Source organism: Falco naumanni, chromosome 9 (genome assembly GCF_017639655.2).
Source record: "Falco naumanni isolate bFalNau1 chromosome 9, bFalNau1.pat, whole genome shotgun sequence".
NCBI classification, from domain to species: domain Eukaryota; kingdom Metazoa; phylum Chordata; class Aves; order Falconiformes; family Falconidae; genus Falco; species Falco naumanni.
This window is the reverse complement of record NC_054062.1, coordinates 12,829,372-12,853,320: the sequence shown is the minus strand read 5'-3', so window position 1 is coordinate 12,853,320 and position 23,949 is coordinate 12,829,372. Positions and strand designations below refer to the sequence as shown.

Here is a 23,949-nt window from a genome sequence, read left to right as displayed (position 1 = left end):
GGTACAATGTTGCAGGAGATGTAAGGCTAGTTGACTTGTGTACACTGATGAAGCATTTCTATTCCAGCTCTGTCTCTGAAGATCTGGGTTGCAGACGTGGAGAGTTTAGCAGAAAGCATTATGGATCAGTGGAGCTTGTAAGTTTACATAGCCTGTCCTTTGATTTTAGCAGCTTATAATGCAGAGCTCAAATCTTTTTCATTTCCAAGTAAAAAAGTTGATCTAGTATGAGAAATGTGCTTTCTAACCTGGACTTGAAAGTTACAGGGTAATAAAAAGAGGCTTCACAGAATAGGTATTACACCTGTGCTAGGAAATCTTTTTACTACCTTATTTATGAATATTTCATCATAACAGGACAGGAAGTGTTATATAGATACCATGTTTACCCCCAGGTGGAAACTGAGCCATTTTTCCTCTTACAAGCTGAAGATTGCAAAATATTAGGGTAGTATTTGAAAAAGTACTTGCAATTATGTGGGTTAAACTATGTGTGCTGGTCTGTGTACATATGTATGTGTGTGTGTGATTTTATGTGTATAGGCCTCAGAGTAGTGGGAGAGGGCTTAAAATTAAAAGAACTGGTCAGAATAAGGATATTGAAAACTCTTCCCTAAAATCTGCCAGTTATTCCGTGTTTGCTTAAAATTCAAAGATTGAGTTGACACTTCATTTTTCTCACAGACACATTTCCCTGCGGTGAAAATAGCAGTGTCAGCACTTAACAATAACATCACTGTATACAAGGCCATACTGAAATTACATAAACTTACTACAGGAAAACAGAAGTGGTGAGGGGTAAAGATACTGAACTCCAGATCTCTTACTGTGAGAATAAGTCACTATTTTTCTACTAGCTATAGTCATAATTTAAATTTCTTGGATAGTATATTCATTAATATGTTCATAAATTGATGGCTTAGTTGCTGGAAGTCGCATTGCAAGAACACCAGGTATCTTTTCTTTCTGTATGTTCCACATATTAGAGGGGGTGTTTTAATAAAAAAAAAAAGTGAACTGCTTTCTGCTGAGCGGGTCTTTCATTACTAGTGCTTAGATTCTTCTGCTGGAAAAGAAAAAAAATACTGGTAATTATAAATTCACAGTAAGCTCACACAAATGGACTTGTGTTTTGATCGATTTTCTTAAAATTCTGCTAGTATTTTATGAAAGTGCATCTTTATCTTTCGGAGTATGAATGTATAAAGGTGCTTGTTACCCTTTCAGATTTCTAGATGTTTAATATTGAACCTTTCTTGCTTAATATTTTCCTCAGCAGCATCTCAATTGCTCAGTTATTTCCACCTTTTATTTATTACAGCACAATTATTTTGTCTCTGTCTTAAACATTTTTTCTTATGTCTTTCCCACTGGTGCAATACGACCAGTTGTCCATAAAATTTCTCTTCAAACTTATACAAGACACCAGTATGTGTTGCAGTTTTAGCCATGTTAGTTTATTCCTGACATAGCCTCAGATCACCTCAAATTGGCAAGCAGCAAAGAGAACTTCCAAGTGTTGTGATAACTCTTCCACCAAGTAAAGGGATAAAGTATTATCCTAGAATAATATGGATTGCTAGATGCAAGCAAAGAATGATTGGTTATTGTTGTTAAGGTCCCACTTTGTAAGTTTGGTACGATACATGACAATCTCATTTTTTACAGTTTTGAGAGGAGTAACATGCGATATTGTTGGCAGCATTCTCCTTCTTTTGTAGGGAACCTAAGCAGTGTTGCTGAACACATCAGAATTATGTTACCCTATGTTTTACTGACTTCTCAGGAGCTTTTTTTAACAAAGAGTTTCAGTGTTCTGGGACTCTCTAGATTCCCTTATAAAAAGACCAGGCATTCTTTCTAGAGTATTTATGAAACTGTTGAAGTCTTCAGCTGGAAACAAGCCATATTTTCTGGTGTTAATGCTGGAAACGGACCAGGACATCTCCTGTACCTTATGTTGTTCAGTATCATCACTGTTATGTTTGGAGATTCTTGCTGCTCTCCATCTCCTGAAAAAATCTATAAATAAAATGCAGTAAAAGACTGCTAGTCCCAATAATACTGCCAACAAGTAGAGTTTTAGCCTTAACAAGGTTGAGAGGACAAGTATCATCACATCTGTAAGACTCATTGTTTGGAAAGGTGCAAGCTTCGAGATCAGTTTCTGGAAAGTGGACAAGTCCCTCTGTAGGCATTCTGTGTGTTGGCGCAGCCAAAATCTTGAGACAGGAGAATTTCTGATTAGTATGGGATCGAGCAAAAGAGTGAACAGCTCTCCCACTCATGCCTCCTTAGAGTTATAATTGGGTCATTCCAAATCTGTAGTCTAATTAGTAGTAGTTGTGCTGATCCCTTCCCTGTGGGTAGTCATATAATGCCTGGGAGAAGAGGAAGCCATGGTAAACTTTGATTGCTGGTTATATGGCTATTTTTGGAACTAGAACTTCTATCTTAATGTCTCTTATAGCTTATATCTAGTGATGCTGATGGAGCCATTCAAAGAGCTGGACGTTTCCGTGTGGAGAACGGCTCCTCTGGTGAGGTAAGTGGCTAAAGATACTTATAGAAAGCTGCAGAAATAGTTATGTTTCAGTTATTCTTCACCACTAAAAGATGTATTTGCATTCAATTACTAAGAAAGAGGACTTGAAAATGGTAAATAATAGGAGAATGTGAGAATCTAAGAGGAGGGAGATGGTGGGTCCCCCCCACACACCAAAGTCTAGCTTAGCTGCTCTTTCAAGATTATGTGGTCTTGACAGTTTAATTTTTTTAAAGGGAAAAAATGGTATTCCATTTAGTTTTGGTAATGTTTTGCTCACCTGATCATGTTAGAAGAAAAAGACCTATCTTCTGAATAACACTTTGCATTCTCTAGTTCATTACTCTATATTGGTGTCCTGGTGATACTACAAGCTGGTTGCTTGAACCCAGGTACTACTGTTTTCAGCCTTTGTGCTTTTAAGTTTTTCATTCAGTGTGATGAGGTTATAGCTTCATTTTATTCCCCTTTAGTTGTCTTTCAGCAGCTATGCTTATCTTTAAATAAGAGATAAAGAAGCTGAGTGGAGCCTGAGAGTCATTCGCTCCAGTTCTTTTGTGTTCCCTGTAACCTCTCCAGTGATACTTGGGTTTCTACTTATCCTCATTTTTTATCTTCCTTTGCAAAACTTTTTCAGCTGTAAGTATCTTAATATTGAAAGAAAAAAAGAAGACCTCATATTCTTGAAATATATGAGAGGTCCTGGTAAGCTTGTATTGAACTAATACTAACAGTAAACAATGATCATCTGTTTGCAGCAGCACTGAGTGCAGAGTTTAAAGCAATCTAACTATTCTGCATTGATTCTCAGGGGGGTCGTGTTCTGCACACTTTTTAGTTCACTTTCATGAAGTTCAATTAGCTTGTATCACAGAAGGATTCTCTGAGTGTGTGATGAATGGCCATATGGTGAATGGATATGGAGAATGGCTTTTTCTCTGCATACGTGAACTTTTAGTGGAAAAGGACTTGAGGGATGCTTGGGGGTTTTATCTGGCCTATCCAGAAACAACATGGAAGAACTTAAAGAGCATGCTCTGGTCTAGCGAGGAGTCTTTGAGGATTATTTTGGGAAGAACTGAGAAAATAAAAAGTTGAAGGCAGAATTCTGATTATTTATATAAAAGTTTTAAAAACACTGGTCTTCAAATTCCAAATTGAAATATCTTCTTTTCAGTGGGGTGGTACAATAGGAAAAGACCGTAGTTACTTAGAAAGAAAAGGGGTGGGGGGGGTGGGGGGGGGGGTTGCAGGGGAGAAGGAGAGGGAGAAATTTTAGTATCATCTGCACAACAGCTGACTTCAGAATAATTCTTTGCTTTTTAGTACACAGCTAAAGCTCTTCTGGTGAATCAGCCGCTCTTGATTGGCTTTTGCCTATATTATGTTCTTTTTTTGCACTTGGCATTTGATCTGACAGTCTCCCAATTCTGTTTCAGAATACAGACTATACTCCAGGTACATGGCACAGAACGGACGTGCATTTGGAAAACCCAGAGTATCATACACGATGGTATTTCAAATATTTTTTAGGGAAAGGTAATCATCTTTTTGCAAATGGATTGGAAGTTTTGATCAATGAAAATGTAATGTAGGTTTGAATTGCTGTTATTTAAATATGGAAAGAAGTATGGTGTTAATTTAGTATTAATGCATTTTCTGTACAGAAAACAAATTATTGTTTCATGTATTTTCAACCTGAAGACAGGGAATGGGTTTCTGTAAGCCATCAAAAAGAGATGTTTTGAAACCCTTCTTGGCCTTGAGGGCTGTACCTATCTCTTGGTTGTTTTTTTTTTTTTTTACTCATCTGTATGTAAATACATAATTATTTATGTAGATAAGTATATATTTTTACACATGAATGCATGTATTTACACATTTATACATGTGTGTGTCTGGGTCTGTGCGTGCATGTCTGTGTATGAGCATGTGAGCAGGTATGTGTGTCTTCTTTCTCACTATGTTTCTTGTTTTTCCCTAACAGTTCATCAAAATTATATAGGTACAGATGCAGAGAAGAACCCTTTCTTTCTGTCTGTTGTACTGTCTGACCAAAATAATCAGCGTGTTCCTCAATACCATTCAATACTGTGGAGAAAAACAGTAAGAAACAAATACTTAACTGCTGCTCTGACTTTTTGTTTGTTTGCTTGTTTGTTTTGGATATGTTTATCACAGACCTTTTTGCTTTCTTCAGAATTTCAGCATTTAATACGTATTTTTTCATTTTATACGATAAGAATATGTAACTCCACCATAGCAGATAAAATTAAACTAGCTTTGTAGGTAACATTATACTAAACTTTCGGACATAAATCTGTAATGTCAGATATTTTTAAATTGTTCTTACCTGCAACCCTGTGTTATTTTTAGAAATGTTGCCTAAATTGTTCTTGTTTATGCCCTGCGATCAATTTAGGCAATGACTTCATACAAAAATTCTAAAAGCAGTATACAACGTTAAGGAAATAGGCAGGTGTGGTACTGTTTTCACTAATATTGTTTAATGATTTATTTATTCTTTTCACTTAATGTTCCATAAGAGCCTTTTATCCAAGCAATTAATCTAAAACTCCTGCATGCACACGTGGTTCACCCCTTTTTTTTTTTAAAGAAATAGCTTGTCACTTCTACTAGTGTCAGCAGTCCTTATATCACATGCCAAGGTAGCCAAAACTAAGTAAAAAATAATTTTTTTCACATTCCTTTTTTCTTCTTTATTTTTTTTCCCCTTTTCAAACAAGCAGTAAATATGGCTTAGTAAAACTAGCACGTTTTTGTTCTTTTTTTTAACTTGTTTTTATTAATATTCATAGTTGAATACACATAAAAATTCACTATGTCCTGTAATATCTCCTAGCTTTTTTCTTTACAGGGTACTCAGAAAATGTGTCTGCCTTATAGTCCCACAAAAACATTATCAGTGAAATCTATATTAAGGTATGTATTACCAAGTAAGTTATCAGTTAAGGTATTTGTCTGTATGCCTTGTCCTGTAATTCAGAAGCTCATGTTGCATGGTTTTCGTGATAGATTTGTAAAAACAGGTTTACAAATCTTAATGATTGAAGGCAGAAAAAAGTGGTTTTAAAGCCTGTTCTGGAATAATCAAAGTGACATCTTAAAGTGGAGAAGAATCCTTAGCCCTTTTTCTTCAGCAGAGGGACTGTTCTCAGGTTGATTGGAAAGCAGGTGCTAAGTGGAACTGCAGTGGGTGAGAAGAGATACCTTTTTAAGTTAGAGAGACAATAAACAGACCTAAGGAACAGCAGAGACTGACTGGAGGGGTGGTTATTTTGTGACCCTAGCAGGAGGAAGCAAACAGGGGAGAAACCAAGAGTTATGTCTTCAGTTAATGGTCTCCCTGTAAGTCTCACCATGGGTGTTACACACAGTGAAGCCAAGAAAATTCCTTCCTTTACCCAGCGTCTGTATGGGCATGCTTGTACTGTGTCCTGCCTCTTTTGAGGCAGAAGAGAATATAAAGTGAGGAAGCTTGACACCATTTCCATGTCTTTCAACTTTATAATCAGCTGAAGTGGTAGAAGATCTGTTTGCAAAGTGTTCATTCAAACTTAATCTGCAGTTTTTACAATCTAATCATATGGTGTATTTTCTCAACCTCCTCACTAACCTCTTCAAATGCATCTTCTGTAAGGATTTTACCTCCTCTGAAAACCCATAAAAAGTGTCTTTGTTTGCCAAATGGGTAGCGTGTGCCAGGTAAACGAGAAGTCTGCATGTCTTCAGAACCTTTGGTCACTATAGAGTATGAGCAGATGCCTCTTGCTTGGTTGAAGCTGGTATGTGGGATAACACTGCCAGTCCTGATGTGAGAGGAGAGTTCTGGGAACAGGGCGTGTGTTGGGATGTGAAGTCAGTACCATCAAATCTGGATTTTCCAACACCTGTACAAGATGTCTGAGAGGTCCCAGACCACTGAATTTGCCAGAGGGGCTAGCAGGTCCATTGAGCCTTGCGTCTTAATTCTGGTTTCCTGAGCTGTGGCTTGTTTGGAGTGTCAAGATGGTGAGTTGGAAACATTTCAGATCTCTTTCATCTTTTTCATCAATATGAGCTAAATGTTGTCTTCTAGCTCCTATGGCACCGGCTTGAGAGGCATTCCCAGTTGTCAGTACTGCATGTTGTACCTGCGTGAGCACCTGATCTTCCGTGTCTGCCCACCAGTGCTGAAATACCTCTTCCTAGCCGCCCGTCCTAACCCAGCCTCTCCGTCCACTCTCACCCACATAGACATTTTTGGTCAGGCATCCCAGGGTGGAGAAACTGTCTTCTGTTAACGAGAGTCGTAACTCCTTTGCTGAAGTGCCCTCATGTGTTCCATCCTCTGACACTTCACTACTCTACCAAGGAAAGTGCAGGCTTCTTTCAGACCTTGTTCCCTGCTTCTCCCAAAGTGTGTGCCACGTTGTCACATGAAGGGATGGGGTGGGGGGGGAGCGGTATGTAATCCTCTCAACCCCAAGTGTTTGATCTGTCTATTAGCGCCCCAGGAAAGCAGAGACCCTTGTTCCCGACCAGTCTGTGAGCGTCCCATTACAGGGACCCTTCACTGAACAGTCCCACTGGATCAAAGGGCAATTCGACTGACTTGTTCAGGGCAACACACTAGCAGCATTAGGGGGACCCCACAGCGGGTCTTCCCACTTTGTTTGAAAGTATTACCTGCTGCCGTCAACTGCCAGTGCCCTCAAAGGACTCACACTAACAGTTCACAAAATAACACTCTTTATTAATAGGAAATCGTGACAAATTAAGGTTTTGCCAGTGATAGGGACTCTCTGCAAAAACAGGCTTGGAATTATATACAACTAAACTACATACAACTAAATCATCATTGCTAATAACAGCTAGCATGAGTTAGTTATTTAGCATGCATAAAACAGAGTTCTTACCCGATAGGTGTCCCTATGGGGGAGAAGACAGGTTCAGCCCATCAACGGATCCCAGAAGTTCTGATGGAGTCTTCCCTAATTTCTCCCCTCATCTGCCTACTTTTTATACTTCATAGTACATTGCATATTCATTCATCATACGCAGGATTAGTTACGAGTTTCTCACTTCTAATACAAATTAGTATGTATCCTCAGCTAGCACTGCTGAAGTTCTCTGCTAACTACGCGTGCTCCTTAGGCGGGGTTTTGCCCTCCTTTGGGGGGGGCTGTTTGAGTTGGAGGTTGTGATCTCCCACTAAGAATAAGGCAATTATCTTTGTCTTATTTTCAACTAATTTTCTGTTGATGTCAGTGGATTGCAACACCTTATCATCATGTTTCCTCTCGTAGCCAGAACTTTCCTCGCTTGAAGGTTTCTTTCTGCATAACTTCGATAATGGCGTTGTTTTCACTACCTGTTCTTTGTTTCTCATCCTCCCCATGGCTGACTACCTTGGTGAGAAGTCCCTTCATAACAACTATAGAGAGTGAGTCAGCTTGACCTAGCTTTGTGAACACTGAATCAGAGTTGGGTAATCGGGGAGTTTAGACAATTCCCCCCTGCTTTGGACTTAATTTCAGTCCAGGACCAGTCCATTTCCATCACATTTAGGCGGAGCTTGAGTGACTTTAGTCATGCATATTGTTGTTACTAATTGGTGTTGTGTGCCCAGTGAGGTGTAGTAGTACCTTGGAGGCAGGCAGCTTTGAGATGGAGGTGTGTGTTAGTATTACAATGAGATTATTTCAGCTGAGGAAAGTAATTTCACCATAATGGTGGGCTCAGCCACAGATGTCTCCTGGATTCTTCCTGTGACAACTGGTATGCAGCTTATCAGCTGTGTGGTGCCATCTGGTTCCCTTTCCTGCATGGGGAAAGGGAGCATGACAGCCTGGCCATGGTGTCTCCACTCCGCACCGTCCTCTGTCACCGCTATCCGCGTGCGCTGAGCTGCCAGGAGGTGTTGCTTAGGGAACATCTGTGGTGATACAGATTCTGTGCATGCCAACCATCCTGAAGGCCATAGCTGTGTTTTACCCTAAAAAAGCTTTCTGTAATACTACGCTTCTGTTAGGACGCAATTTTCTCTAATTCCCCCCCTCAAGGTGATTTTTCCCACACACCTGCAGGCAGCAGGACTAACGTCATCTCCTTTTGCCCACTTGGGCTTGGACTAAAATCCCTTCCCTGACTATTCTTAAGCTTTTACATCCTTTGAGCCTTCCCTCGGGCCTGGGTGATAGTCCTTTGCCATTTCACCCAGTTCACAGCCAGCATAAGTCTAGGTATAGACTATCTCAAAGAATTTCAGTTACATGATAAACCTGCTTTTTTGTAAATTAATTGTAACATTTTAATTGCTTTCAAAGGGAACTACAGGAAATCCTGTATGCATGGTGACCTAGCATAAGCAATGATGGAAAGGGGCATCAGATGTGACCTCTGTGTCAGCTCACTGTGCCTCAGACAGACTGCGTTTGGCATGGTGTGCAGCTCCAGAAATTAATGCTAGGGAAAAAATGGGCAAAAGTAATAGTAAATGTAGAAACATGAGTTAGGAAAAAATGCTGTAAGTTAGGTATTTCTGTTGGTTGAGGCAGTTGACCTTACTACTTATTTAAATACTTCTTCCTGTTCTCTTTGTGGATCTTTGGTGTGTGAATTTGATGCTGAACGGCTCGTTTTTCATTTGACTTGCCTTGAATTATTTTAGAAGAGATAGAAGAGAAGCTTATGAAATAGAATAGGTTATTGAGTCTTCCTAAAATACTCACAACAATTATGTATAAAGCCAAAGTGAAGGATCATCGATGGAATAAAATTCTGTGCTTTATAAGTAAATACAGTACATTTAAACCTGATCTCCGTGCAGGGTCCTAGTTATTTCTGGTTTTAAAATCCAAAAGAATTTTAGGAAGTCTTAGAGGTTAGTATTGTGGGATATAAATGGCTCTTCCACAAAAAATTCCACATAAGCAAGGCTCTTTGAACAATTCTTTTTGAAATCGGTTCTAACTACAACCAGTTAACGGTTTAATGTTGAAATGTATACTTGCTCTCCTATAAAGCAGTATTTCATTTGCATTTCAGTGCTATGAGTCTTGACAAATTTGAGAAGAGCCCAAGGGAAATTTTTCATCCTGAGATACAAAAGGTAGGAGGTGACTTCTTTTTTTGTTTGGTTGTGTTTTTTATTATTTTCTGGAAAAATAAGTCATTAAGTATAAATGCTACTGGTTTGTTTCTTTCAGTAGCAGGGTAATAATGATGAGTAGGGTTACAGTGACAAAATAAACTGTCTTTATCAGTTGAACTGGCTACTTCAAAATTAAACAAATATACAAGTACGTTACAGGGTTTTTTTGTGCTGTCTTCGGTACCAGTGTGCTAAAGATATTGTTTTGTTTACAGGATTTACTGGTTCTTGAAGAGCAAGAGGTAAATATTAACTTATCACTCCTAGCACTTAGTGACTTAGATATCAATTGCTTATTGCAGTAAAAAAATGTAGTATTTCTGTGCAACATATGAGATAAAAAATCATTTTAAGCAGCAGCATAATATATCTTATTAATAGATCACCAACTTAGTATATCATAAAATTCATAATCTATGATCAAAAGTAAAGTATTAGGTATCTGCTACTTGAGCATGTAATGGAGCTGGTATGAAGTGTGTATTCCCGTGTGTAGGATGTATACAAAAGATGTATATAAAAGTCCTTAGAGGAAACATTATTTTAGGTCTTTTGTTTGATTGTCTGTTTATCCTATAATATTTGGTTTTATTTCTCAGGGACCTGTGAATTTTAAATTTGGAGTCCTTTATGCTAAGGATGGGCAGCTTACAGATGATGAAATGTTCAGCAATGGTGAGTTTTTCACCTTTTTCTTAATTGTTTTATTCATCCAAATTAAAAAAATGTGGGATAGTGTCTAGATATGGAAGCCGGAAGGGAGGTGATGGTTTTGGGAACAGAGGTTTTCATGTTCATTTTGGGGGCAAAATTGTAGCATAGAACCTTCTGCTTCTATAAAAGGTTGCTGTAGGAAGCCTACTGTTACAACTTGGAAGATACTGAAATTTCTGTTCTAGAAATGGACTATGCAATGTAAGATTTAGAAAAAAGGAAGCAGTAAGATTTAGAAAAGGGAGGCAACTCATATTACCTGCAGGAAGTCACTGTTGTTCTAGTTCTTTCACTCTTATTTTGCAGCATGATCATGTTCTATATGCGCTTGAGCAGTGTCTTGGAGTTAGCAAAAGAGGTCACTGTTTAATGTCACATGCTAATGCCTATTCTGTAAGGCTTGGATGCTTTTCCTGGAGAGGTAGAAGGCTTGGATGACATGAGGAGAAACTAATACAGCTGAAACGTCCTCGTGTCCTGGAAGCAGGACCTGTTACTATTTCTTTATTATTTTTTGTAGGTATTCTATTAGTACGTGTGCTTTTCTGTTGTAACGTTTCTTCCTTCCATATGTAGAAACTGGAAGTGAAAGCTTTCAAAGATTTTTGCATCTCTTGGGTGACACAGTTACTTTGAAAGGCTGGACAGGCTATAGAGGAGGACTGGACACTAAAAGTAAGAACTCATCTGAAAAAAAAACCACCCCAAAAACGGGGGAGGGGGCTGCAGTATAAATGTTTTTGCTTATTGCATGTGCATATTATGTATATTGTAGAAATAATGCCAAAACAGACTTCCTCATGTGCATGCTAAACGCTCTGCTTCACCAGGGAAAAGTCAGGTTAGCTTAAATCACTGGTGTGAAATACAGTTGAGGAAAAGTATTTATGTAACCTGTATTTTCAAGGTGAATGATTTTATTTTATATTGGAGTGGGGTGAAGAATAACCTGACATGTTACTTTCTTCATGATTGTAGGACATCATGGCTGGAAGAACCATGTGTGATTTCAGGAGGCTAGTTAAAGGATGTCATAGGTTTTAAGTGTGTGAATAAGCAGATTAGGTTGCAAGCTTGATTTTGGACCCACATAAAACATGCAGCGTGGACATTTTCTAAAATGGATCAGAATGACTAAAGAAGGGTTGGTAGAAGGCCCTGAAATATCTTTTGACCTTTATAAAACTTAAAGGACATATTCCTGCTGAGATTGTTGTCTTCCGTTGCAGATGATACAACAGGAACCTGTTCCATCTATACGGTTTTTCAAGGGCATGAAATTATGTTCCATGTTTCAACCATGCTACCATATTCGAGAGGGAACAAGCAGCAGGTACATAGTTCTCGCTTTCTTTTTTCCTATATTTTTTTCCTCAGTGCTGCAGCTAATGCTGAAAATAACGTATCGTATCATCTCTATTAAGGTACAGGAGACCCTTGCAAAGAGAGTCAAAATTGATTGACTGAGAAGTGATTTGGTATTCTGTTACTCAGATGACTTGTAGACCTTCACTGCTGCAATTACTGTTGCCTCAAAGAATTTAGGAAGGCTGGAAGTTAGACTTGTGTGTGAATTGTCAGAATATTCACATACATAACATACAGTTCGTGTTTAGATAGCAATTCATGTAGCTTGACAGAAATTCCCTTTATGAGCATGTTAATGGCAAACTTTGAGCATTTGCTCTAAAGCACTGCTGGTGCCCTCATAGATTGACTAGGCAGGTTCTTGCAGGCTTGCTCAAATGTGCTGTCATCCGTTGCTTGAACCTTTCTATGTATTATATGATGAAAAAAATAATAAGCGCATATCTTTACCTATGCATCACATATCCACAATGATTTACTTAAAATTACTCACAAATTACTTGTTTTACTAATTTCTTGTTTAAGCGATAATTAAATATTATGTATTACGATAGTAATATAATTAGATGACATAATTACATTGTCCTTTTTTTATTTCTGTGTCAATTTTCTCATGCTCTTGCCTTGGATTGATGACAAGATCACAGCAGAAACCAGAAGCCAATCGGGACATTTAGTGTTTTTAAAGAATAAATTGGCATCAGGAGATTTTTTCTGTTTAGTTCAAGTGGTGGATTTGCTCTTTTTGGAATGCTAGGTGTTCTGTGCCAAATTTGTAAATATTAATTATGAAAATAATGAGTGCTTTGCTAACTTAAAAATATGCAATAGCTGCTGGTTTAACAGTTGCCTTGTGTGTGCACCATGGCATTGCCAGGTTTACTTGCTTATAGTTAAGTAATAATTTTATGTTGGCTTCAATTGTATTGACCACAATTTTTCTGTTTGCAGTTTAGGAATATTGTTTTACTATTCTCTCACAGAATTATTAGAGGTATTTATTTATGTCTTGTAAGTCATTGTGTCTTTTTTTTTTTTTTCTTTTTCCCCTGCTCCCTCCCCCCTTTTTTTTTTCTTTTTTTTTTCTTTTCTTTTGTTTTTTCCAGGTAGAAAGGAAGCGACATATTGGAAATGACATTGTAACTATCGTATTTCAGGAAGGCCAAGAGTCTTCTCCAGCATTCAAGCCATCCATGATTCGCTCTCATTTTACACGTATCTTTTTTCCTTACATTTCCTAGTTATTTTTTTATTTTTTAAGATCAATATTACTTTTAATTCTACCCTGAGTCCTTCCTGCATGCTGCTTATGGAATTGAAAACTATTTTGGAAAGACAGTTGCATTCTTTACCTTCAACTGCTTGATTAGGAGTCTTTTAAGTCTGCCTCATAAAACAATTTTTATGTTGAACCACTTAGAACATAAGGTCAAAGTAAGAATGTGATTTTTGATTTGTATTTTTATTGAAGGCATTTAATTGGATCACTTCACAAATTAAATTTTGTGCATTTTCATAAAATACAAATTCCCAAAAGATTTCTGTTAATGATGTGAATGAATTTGACATTAACTATTGAATATTGCCTTTTAATGTTTAGATGCTGTTTATTTTAGATATTTATGTATTTTAGGTCAGTGTTTCTCAAATCTTTCAGACCATAAACCACATATTCTCCAGATTTTAGCAGCCTGTGTTTTTCAAACTCTTGGTTAATAACATTGTGAAGACAATATGATTCAAACACGCATCTGCCAGTCACTTGGATTTATCATGGGGTCCTATTAGTAGTCCATAGATCCCAGTCTGGCATCTCTTAGTCTAGATGGAATGGAATGAAGAAAAATGTTTTTTTTTCTGTCTATGCTGTGTTGCTGATTTTTAAAAAATTACTGCAAAGCCTACAACTTCTAAATGTAGTTCTCAGGCCGACTAACTGTTTTTAGAACCTTCTTGCTAGTCTCATCCATGGCTGGTTGTAGTTTTTAGATTTAAGCTTTTAATATTGACCTCTTTTTGCTAAATGGAAGAAGTGACTAGAATAAAAAGAATTGCACACCAAAAAAAAATACCTGTAGATATCAGAGGAACCTAAATACTGTTAATAAGAAGTGTTTACCAAGTCGATGTACCTTTTCATCGGAGTGTTAGTAGAAAAGGAGTAATTCTTCCCTTATTGCTGTTAGGAGGACTTGTTATGATGCAATTGTTACACCCCACTCTTTTTGATTCTTAACAAACTTTTTGAGGTTCAGCTGTCCTTTGTGTCATAATGAATTGGAGGAGCAGATGTGCCCTAAATCCATTAGGATGTGTTATCATTTAGGTAGTTTTAAGTGATCCACAGCTGGTCGATGCTGTCATTTCACCTTCCTGATGTTTTCAGTTGACAGTAGCCAGAGATAAAGGTGTTCACTGTGGATTGACACTGATCTGTGTCAGATGTGGTAAATCTCAAAGCTGACTGAATCTGTACCAGCACTTCGTATTCACTGTCTTACATACTATAGCACCCCTTTTTTGTTACTTCTACAATGGGAACAATTAGTATACAGATATCCGGCTGTGCTGTCCTGTAAGGATTTGCTGTATGTCATCTGTGGGGTAGGATTGAGTTACCCAAGTAAAAGTATCCAGCACAGATTTAGATGTCCCAACATATCTGAAGTGTCTGTACAGGTCTGGCAGGTATGACTCGGGACCTACAGGAGATCTGTGCCTCTTATAGCAACTGGAGACTAGGCAATATATTCTCAAGCATCTTAAATAGCACTGGATGCTTGCATTGAATCCCATCATAAGTCTTTTTTTTATTGGGCAGTCTCCGACAGTGCTGATCACAGCTATCAGCAAAGCTCTCAACATTCTATCTGGAACAAACCCATACAGCCAATGCAGTTAGTCAGACTTACAGTTTCTTTAACACTGTTTGTAAGGACTGAAAACTTAGAGACAGTGTTAAGGAAATTTATCGAAGCAAGGTGCTTCTAGTTGATTCCATAAAAATATTTTGCAGTGCAACCATAAGAATTTCTTGGAATTTTTTGCCCATATTTGCCCAAAGTTATGAATCAAAGCATTTTTGTGTACTTGCACTTTAAATTCTCCTCTCTATTTTCTTATAATTCTGTTAGCTAAATTATTTCTTTGGAATCTTCTCTTCAGTGGAAAATTTGGTATAAGCCAAGTTCAGAATCCATACTTTTTTATAAACTAAAAGAATTTTAAATCACAAGTCTGTTGAACACATGCACACACAAAACTATAGAGCGCGTTTTATCCTTCACGTAACAGCAAGAAATCTGTATTTGTGGTACTAGTTCAATTTTTAAAACTGTTGATCAAACACAATAAAATTTTATATGGGATCTCCTTTATAAACAGGAAAATTAGTATAATTTAGAATATTTTCTATATTTACAGACATTAATAGATTTTACCTTTATTAAATTTGCAATCTGCTGCAGGAAAAAAATGTATTAAAATACATGTGAGATGCATTAGTATTGAATTAACATCCTTAACTGTGTGGCAGATATTTTTGCCTTAGTGAGATATAATAAGCAGAATGATAGTTACAGGTAGGTGTTGATTGTAACAAATAACTTCACACTGAATTTCTGATGGTTCAGAGATAATGGGGAAAACATTTTGTATTGTCCACTTATGTGTATGCCAGGAAGCCAAATGAATTTATGAAATTGAAGAGCAGTATGGACCTGGATGCAGATGGCTGTAAACTGGCTATGAATAAGTTGCACGTTTCTAACCATCAGAAAAATGAAATTCTGGAACAGGCGTAAACTAAGGGGGCGAAACAAAACTACTTTTTAGATGAAATGTAACAAAGTGATGGAAGATATGCCTGGAACAGTGTGACCTGGTGAGATCAATGACGTAATGAACTACATGTATGATGAAAGTTAGATGTGATGTTGTGATAGCCATGGATTGTAGATCCTTAAAGGTCTAGGTTTAGTTGTAGCTAAGCAAATCAGTTCATTTTTAGGGATCTTAATAGAGTATCTGTACAGCTGGACATCACATACTTAAAACCTATTGGAATTTTGCTGGTAAATAATGTGTTCTTCATCTGTTTTTCAGTTAGCGTTGGTGACCCTCATACTTGGAGGTATATGCTGTCTAAGTCAGAGTCAGTGTCCCAGTCTGAGTCTGTTAGGTTTCACCAATATCTGAAAAGCAAGCATTCCTGCAGCGTCCTGCCTAGGCTTTAATGAAGAAAGTGGGATTAACCAAATAGTTAATCCAAACTGTTGTTTTGAGATTAATGGTGAGATGCAAGAGATATCTGTCAGTCTTAAAAAAACAGAGTGGCAGTGGGATGTCATTGTCTGAGCCTATGGGAGGGATTCACCTTGGACTTAAAGCAAATAAGCAGTAAAGAGAAAAGAGCCACTGTTCAGCTGACTATGTGTGCTGCAGTTATCAGTATACGATATAGACTTACCACTGTTTTTCTCCTTTACAAAGTACTAGCCATGTCTGTAGCAATCCTTTTTCTGTTGAAAGTGTACTAAGTTATTTACTACTTAGACTAGGTCAAAAAGAAATGGGAGAATCGCATTCTGTTTTGGATATGTGTCTGAGAAGAGGATTGGTTAGGTTTGAAGTCACTGCCGGCTCAGATGCTGAAGTCTCGTATGGCTAAAGAATTTATATTAGAAAACCAAAACATGTGATTTATCCAGCACTAGAAGGGAAATGTCAAGGCATGAAACTAAAATTATGCCTCAGACTGGAATGTGTGTATGTGTGTGTATGTTGACAACACTCAAAGCTATAAACTTTGCAAGATGGAAGGGTGAAGTCAATGTGTTAGGCTTTGAATGCAAATTTCTAATGGCTGTGTGGGCCTGTGGGGCATTAGTTATTATTTAGAAAATTTTTCAACTGTTTACAAATCATTCTACCCTACATTTGCAAGACAAAGCTGAAGGTTGACAGCATTGGGTCTGCTCCTTTGAGCTGAACTGCTAGTTGGCTTGCAGCGAGAAGACAGACACTGAACTTAGAAATGGCTTCCAGGAATACAGGGTCCTTAGATTAGTTTCGCTTCCTCCTTCCTTGACAATTCCATAACCCTGAAGAGTCAAGATTGTGAAAGAGACCAGCAATATTTCCTGGAACTGATCACCTGGCACTAGTGCACTTTTTTTTTTTTTTTTTTTTTTTTTTTTAAACAACCCATATCAGTTTGAGAGCCAAGAAATACAGCAAAAGTGTAGAAAGCATTCTCTTAGCCTCTCCCTCGGTGCACAGTGTAGACCACTGACACCAGCTGTGGTCCACAGTTTCAGAAGCTGCTGCTAAGATCCAATCACATAGTTCCAACCATTCTAACATATGTAAATTCTGGCTTGCTTTGGAAGATTTTTATACTTAATAGGCTGAGCAATCTTCATAGTCATCTAAGAATCTGTTCTTGCTGCAAATAGGTTGCTGGAACTGACTAAGCCTTCTTGCCTAGCTCCAAAACTTAACCGTTAGCCATAAGAGTTTGGTGCTTTTTGTGCAACTGCAGCTCCACCCACTCATTGATGAATGTTACTTGAAATCATTTGTGGTGTACATGCGGAAATGCACAAGAACGTGAAGGCGAGAAGAAACTGAGTTTTAACTAGATTTTTTCAAGAGAGCTTGCCAATAAATTTGTGTGCTTTCTCCTATCTTAACTTTGCGTCCCTTCATATATGGGAGTCTTTATTTTGGGGCATGCTGGAGGAGAATGTTCATGCCATCCTTGTTGCTCTCCATGTGGAGTATGAGGTGAGACAAAGCATGTATATGCCAAATAGGTGCAGGAGTTGAAAGTCTCCAAACTTGGGTGCTTGAGGTGCATGTATCAGGGGGAGAGATTTATATGGACAAGTACACCTCAAAGGTATTTTTCACTAGAAATAATTTTCTTTTTCAATATAGCTAAGAAATCTTGATTCAGTAAGATGAGAGAAATCTATATTACTGTGTTTCTGCAGCATGCCATGAAGTCTAGTTCATGATACTTCAGTTTTCATGAGTGTGAGTTTTTTTCACCCCTCCTACTTGTAGCTAAGGTTTGTTTTGGAAGATGTCTGTAGTGCAGTTAAAAAAAGGAGTAGTTTTATTTTTGTGAGCACCTTCTTGTATTCTTTTTTTCCCAATTGATTGTCCTCATAGATTCTGCTTTGCAGCATTCCCAAGTCTGAGAGGCACAGAACATGTTCATGATTCCCATGTGCAGTGAAATCTGTTAGTTCTTTCCTTCTTTTCTTCTTGTTTTGAGACAGAAACCTGAACATACTTCCCTCATTAGTCTTTAAGAAGTGAATGTTGTCTTGTAAACTAATAGCCAGTAGATGGGCTAGCCATAGTAAATGCTTTTTACGTTGCTGTTGATTTGGGGAAAAAAATTAGTAGCGGTAAACGAGAAAAATTTGACTCGCCCTGAGTAACTGACTGCTCTTACTAGATCAGTCCGTTTTATTCCTTAGTTGCTTCATTCTGTCAGTCTTAACACATCTTCCGTAGTGCATACCACGCAGTATTGTTGCCCTGTGTGACGGGCTTGATACATTATTGTGTATTTCAAATTGGCCTAATCGCATTTCATTCTGTCCCTTCACCTTAGGCCTGCATAGGACTCTTGTTCCTTCTGTTATTTTTTTGTGAAGATGGTCTTCCAAGTGGCCAAAATTTCAGTCAAAAGAAACAAGGTGTACTCTGGGCTGTTGAGGCAAATTTTCCTTGTTCATATGCAATGCCACTGTGAGGTCTGACACTGAATTTCTGCTTGGAATGACTTTGTATTTTATGTCACTCAAGAAGTTTGTAGGTTTGGTTGGTTTTGTTGTGGTTTTTCCTCATCTTAACTCATTCTGCTCTAGGAATGCAAGGAACATTTCACACTCTGTGTAGTGATAAATGATTATTTTTTTAGCAGGATGGAATAAGACATAGGGCATCTCTAAAATTCTGTCTCGAATCTGCGAAACCAGTATTAAAATGATCGATATTCATACCATGTAATACTGCGTTTCAGATCGTATGCGCAGTTTTTAAGCTTTCATGAAAAAAGATCAGATGAATCAATTAGAATCCGTTTGACTCAATACCAGTCAGTCACTGCTGGTTTTTTGGGCAAGAAAATTCTGACTGGTTTGTGTAATAGTAGAGATGGGTTGAATCTGTAATGTTACCACTTAAGTTGCTGCAACCTGTCAGCTGCACATGCCACTTGGAAGATCTTTGTCTGATTGCTGTCTTACAGTGAAGAAAATTGTGCAGCCCATCACTTAATATGCCAAGGAACGATTACTTACCTTTAAAGAAGCTACGGCTTGCTGGGCGTATTGTATGCTTGGGTTTTGTACCTACCATTCATACTTTCTATGCCAGATTCCTTATGGATCAAAAGAACTCAGCAGGTCCAGCTGTCATGGGAGTCTATTCTGACTCTTTCTTCCTCAGTGAAAATGACTTTGCTATTCGTGTACTATTCAGCTGTAGTAAGCTATTGTTGTTCAGAAAGAATCAAATATTCCATGGGCATCGTGAATGCATAGGTGAGGTGGAAATCTAGAAGGAGAACATATTTTGTAGGTGAAGAATGTTCTTTTACAGCTTTTTTGAAAAGGACTAGATTTAGTACCACTAAAAACATTGTTCTGTGAGTAGAACTCCAAAGATCTGTTGTAATTGTCAGTGTCACAGTGTTTGTGTAAAGGAAGCAGGATTTTGCTGTAGTGAATCATTCCAAGTGAATGTTTTTTGTTAGACCCGTGGGAATTCTTACTTAAGACATACCCAGCTAACCATTTCCCGTTCTTTCTTCCATTTTGAATAGTGTCTATAGTAACAGTGGGTTTTGAATGTGACTTTCAATATAAAGATTTGTTCTTTCAATAGGCTGAAAATATTTTCAGAAGAAAGTGTTCCTCTCTTTGGGCCTCCCCTTCCATCCCCACCTGTGTTTACAAATCACCAGGAATTCAGGGATTTTGTGTTAGTGAAATGTAAGTCAGCTTTTCTTTCACTAGAAACACTTTTAAAATAAGTGCCTTAATAAATTGAAAGTCATGATGCTTAAAATGTAAACACGTTTTCTTGTGTATACTGCTGTTCTATATAGAATTTTTTTTCCCAAAATCTGTAGCATAGGTGGGATGTCAGTTCCATCAAAGTGTTCCAATCAGATTAACAAAAAACTGAATTTCTGTCCACTTATGCTTCTCAGGCTGCTAGATACAGACCGATTTCTGCATTTGCAGAATGTGGAGCCATATTTAGCTTAGCATTTTCTTAAAGGACTTGGAGGTCTGAAAGAATTTATAGATTTCTTCAATATTTAGTAATAGAAGGTGTTGTGACGGCAGCTCTGAAAACCTGAAAATACAAGCTTTTCTGAATGCGTGCTGCACAGGCACCTTTCAGCACCTTTAAGAACTTTTTGATTCTGTAATGATTCAGTTCCAGTTTCCATTGACCCTCACTTGCCCTTCTAAATCACCAAGAGAGCAAGCTTTGAGAACCGATAGAGATGATTACAGTTAGAAGCTTACCTGACAGGAACTTGACTAATAACTCATTTTGCATATTTAAATTGGTTTAGTACTTAAATTGATTAGCAGTTTGTCTTTAATTTTTTATTGGTTAAGAGGGTATTGGGATGCCTATTACTAATTTTTCCCTTTTAAACTTAAGTGATCATTATTCACTAAAAAAACATGCAAAAAGGAGCAACTCTAAGTTACTAAGGGGAAAACAGGTATTTTTTACAGAGGCAAACTAGAGTCAGTGGAAGCTGTCACAGTTCATTTAGGTAATGTATCTCCTTTTCCATAATATTTTAGTAATAAATGGGGAAAAAGCCACCTTGGAAACCCCAACATTTTCTCAGAAACGCCAACGCACTCTAGACATGCTGATCCGCTCTTTATACCAAGACCTGATGCCTGATCTACACAAGGTAAATGTAAGTCAGAAGTCTCTGCATCCCTCGCATGTGCTTTCCTGTTCTCACTAGTAGACTGAATATTCTGTAATCCTAATGAACACTGAATTGCATACACAAGGCTAAATACCAATTGTCAAGTAATTTGTTTTACAGTTATGTGAAAGCTGGGAGTCCTTTCAGGATAGGACTCTTCATACATTTGTTTAAAACAGCTGTGAGAAGTGTAACAATGTCATACTTTGTATTTACCTGCAGCAAGGGAATAGGAAATTTAGGGTCTGCCAATACAGGTATTAGTCTTGTCACCATAAAAGCTGCACTTACTCAATCCATTATGTGTAAATTTGAATCATTTTTACCCTTGGGTAACGATGAGATAACTTTGTTTTGGATGATGAAGACTAATCTTAACTAACTAAAAAGAAGTTCAATACCTCTAAAATAATTGAGGTGCTGTTTTTTTCCCACTGTTTATTTCTCTCAGCTAAATAGATCTTCTTAAACTTTTTTGTCCAAATGTTCATGTCTGTGGTCTTTGTTATGATTGTACAGAACATGACAGTGATGTACAGAACTATGGCAAGCTGGAAATTAAAGCACTCAAGGATTGGAAGAGTTGTAATTCCTGTTCTCTGAAAAACTATACGGTTAGATTCATCACTGCAGGAAAATATCCAAAAAAAGACAGAAGACAAACAATATCATTAACTCAGATTAAAAGATTATGGAAACTTTTGGTTCCATTTAAGAGAGAAATGTTTTCTGTTTTAGAACATGCTCAATAGAAGGTCCTTCAGTGATGTGTTACCAGAGTCCCCAAAATCAACACGGAAAAAAGAGGAAGCTCGGCAAGCAGAGTTTGTCCGACTTGGTCAGGTAGGATCAATTTAGGAGGGACGCACCTAGGTTTACAAAGACTGCATCGCCCCTTTTGTTAGAGTTGTATTAGCTTGCAGAGTTATGTCAGGACTTAATGCAGCTCTCTGTAGTCAGAAGTAGTTTTGTAGTATTGCATTAGTTTAAGCTATGGTAAAGTAAAATATGAATAGAAATATTGATCTGTAATACCTAAGGTACACAACACAATTGCAAATATTTATAAAATACATAAGCTAAAGGAAAGTTGGAAAAATCACACCTTAGAATTAAACCTGAAAGTTCTTTCCCTACTTTGTGGATGTGTTGGGTCTGGCTGAGCCCCATAGCAGCCCTCATAGTACTGTGCTTTGCATTGGTAGCAAGAAGGGTGGTGATAACACACCAGTGTTTTGGCTACTGCTGAGCAGCGCTCGCCCACCATCAAGACTGCCTCTGCAACCTACCCCCACTACCCCCACCACTAGCATGGGGGTGGACAAGATCTTGGGAGGCGACATAGCCAGGACAAGTGACCCAAAGTGACCAGTGGGATATTCCATACCATGTGACATCTGCTCAGATATAAAAGCTAAGAGAAAGGAGGAGGAAGAGGGGGCATTCATTATTTTTAAGCCGCCTTTATTTTGACCCACCAGGGTTTTTTTTGTTCATCTTACTTTCTGTCCCCTTGTTCTGTTGAAGAGGGGAGTGATGGAACAACTTGGTGGGCACCTGACATCCAGCCAGGGTCAGCGTGCCACAGTGGAGAAGATGCTTTCTGCCTCCAGGCAGAAGAGTGCTCTGTCTTTTTCTGTGCTTTGAAGAAACACAATCTTGCATGGGTTTCCTCTATATGTTTTATTAAGATTTCATTTCTTAGAAATCGTTTACCCTGTTTTAGCCAGGAAGAAGTTTCAGCAGTCTTTCTGCTAAGTCTGAGGTTGCCATACATCTTTAAACGTACCAGATGCTGACTGCAACCTTCTGTGAGCTTACTGACATTTTGATTCAGTGAGGAGTAAAACTTCCTGATGATTTAGATGGTCTGGTTTGATCTGAAAGTTCATTGCAGCAGAAAAAAAAAAGGCAGTGTCTACGCTCATCTATTCCCTGGTCCCTTCCCACTTGTCTCTTCTTGATCCTGGACTGGTGACATGGTTCTGCTGCTTACCGTAAGAATACTTCTTTTCTGAGCTGATTTAACTCAGCAGAATATAACAAAGAAAAAAAATGAAACAACACAAACAAAAACCCACACCACCAACAAAACCCAAGCCTCCTTCCTTCCCTCCCTTTTTTTTTCTGTGTTAGAAAGCTATAGAGTGAAATTGTCTGAGAAGTTCCAGGTCAGGTTAAAGGTAGAGAATGGAGCCAGGTGGTTGAGTGCTGGTGCAAAAGAATCTCAGGGCTGTTAAAGCTTGGCACTAGCCATGCTGCAAAGTCTACTCCCCTTTGCTTTGCCCACCCTTTCACCAACCACCTTGAAATAGCTAGTCACTCTAGGCAGAAGGGAAAGTGAATGTTTATAACATTCAGACAGAAGTAACCGGATGATTTATTCCCCAAGTTTACTAATTACTCTACAGAAGTTAAAGAAAAACATGGTTATTGAAAGTATAGAAGCCTGTAAGTTTGATTGCCTCCACTTCCCTGACATTAAACTGGTAAGATACTCACATAACAAATCAAGTTGGCACCCATTTCTTAAACAAGACTTCCATCCCCGCTGTGGCCTTTGTCAAAGGACGGCCTAATACAGGGGTTTGAAATTAAGGGATACTTGGTTGCTTGTGTTTTTTCTTGGAGGTTCTTTTCACATTTAAATCTTCTGCTTTCCTAAAAGAACTTTCCTCTAAGTTACAAACTGTAGGCTTGAGCACATTACAACATGCCTTCCAAGTAGCTCCGAATCATTCTTGCCAAACTGTGAATGTTGAGTTTTCAGATGGTAAACAGATCTCACTGATGACTGGCTCAGCAGTATGTTCAAATCATTTATTTATTGTCAAGGTGATCTCTACTGACTGGTGGAGTGAAATTAAAATGTTAATGCAAAAAGGTATTTTATGCATCTTCATAAGCTGACAGCCATACTTCATGCAAATGTGGAAATGGTGTATGCAGCTGATTACTGCCACTTCACAGAGACCATGCACGATGGTAGGCAAACTTAGGACAGTAAAATTGGTTTAGGAAATTTCTAAACTTTGCTTTAAAGAATGCCATGACAATTCCATGTGGCATCAGTTTATTGGAACACTGCTGTAAAGGTTAGCAATGAAGATACATAGGCTGTATATATGCTGCCTTAAACAAGCTTATTGTGTATCTCACTGAAACTATGTTTATACAGCA

At 38.0% G+C, this 23,949-nt stretch overlaps 1 protein-coding gene across 6 annotated transcripts in view; it reads left to right on the top strand.

The window, feature by feature from the left end:
• Nucleotides 1-23,949, top strand: part of GARNL3 (GTPase activating Rap/RanGAP domain like 3) — a 50,062-nt gene that overhangs the window by 6,982 nt on the left and 19,131 nt on the right. Inside the window, exons 2-16 of one of the 6 annotated variants that reach the window (XM_040605720.1) lie at nucleotides 68-137; nucleotides 2,471-2,545; nucleotides 3,985-4,084; nucleotides 4,533-4,651; nucleotides 5,424-5,488; nucleotides 9,596-9,659; nucleotides 9,917-9,943; nucleotides 10,301-10,376; nucleotides 10,992-11,090; nucleotides 11,645-11,748; nucleotides 12,890-12,998; nucleotides 15,319-15,364; nucleotides 19,689-19,795; nucleotides 20,633-20,748; nucleotides 21,508-21,612. In XM_040605720.1, coding sequence (XP_040461654.1) covers nucleotides 68-137; nucleotides 2,471-2,545; nucleotides 3,985-4,084; nucleotides 4,533-4,651; nucleotides 5,424-5,488; nucleotides 9,596-9,659; nucleotides 9,917-9,943; nucleotides 10,301-10,376; nucleotides 10,992-11,090; nucleotides 11,645-11,748; nucleotides 12,890-12,998; nucleotides 15,319-15,364; nucleotides 19,689-19,795; nucleotides 20,633-20,748; nucleotides 21,508-21,612 — 1,282 coding nt within the window. Of the gene's footprint in view, nucleotides 1-67; nucleotides 138-2,470; nucleotides 2,546-3,984; nucleotides 4,085-4,532; nucleotides 4,652-5,408; nucleotides 5,489-9,595; nucleotides 9,660-9,916; nucleotides 9,944-10,300; nucleotides 10,377-10,991; nucleotides 11,091-11,644; nucleotides 11,749-12,889; nucleotides 12,999-15,318; nucleotides 15,365-19,688; nucleotides 19,796-20,632; nucleotides 20,755-21,507; nucleotides 21,613-23,949 lie in introns of all 6 variants that reach the window. The other 5 variants (XM_040605719.1, XM_040605718.1, XM_040605717.1 and 2 more) reach the window with 5 other exon arrangements.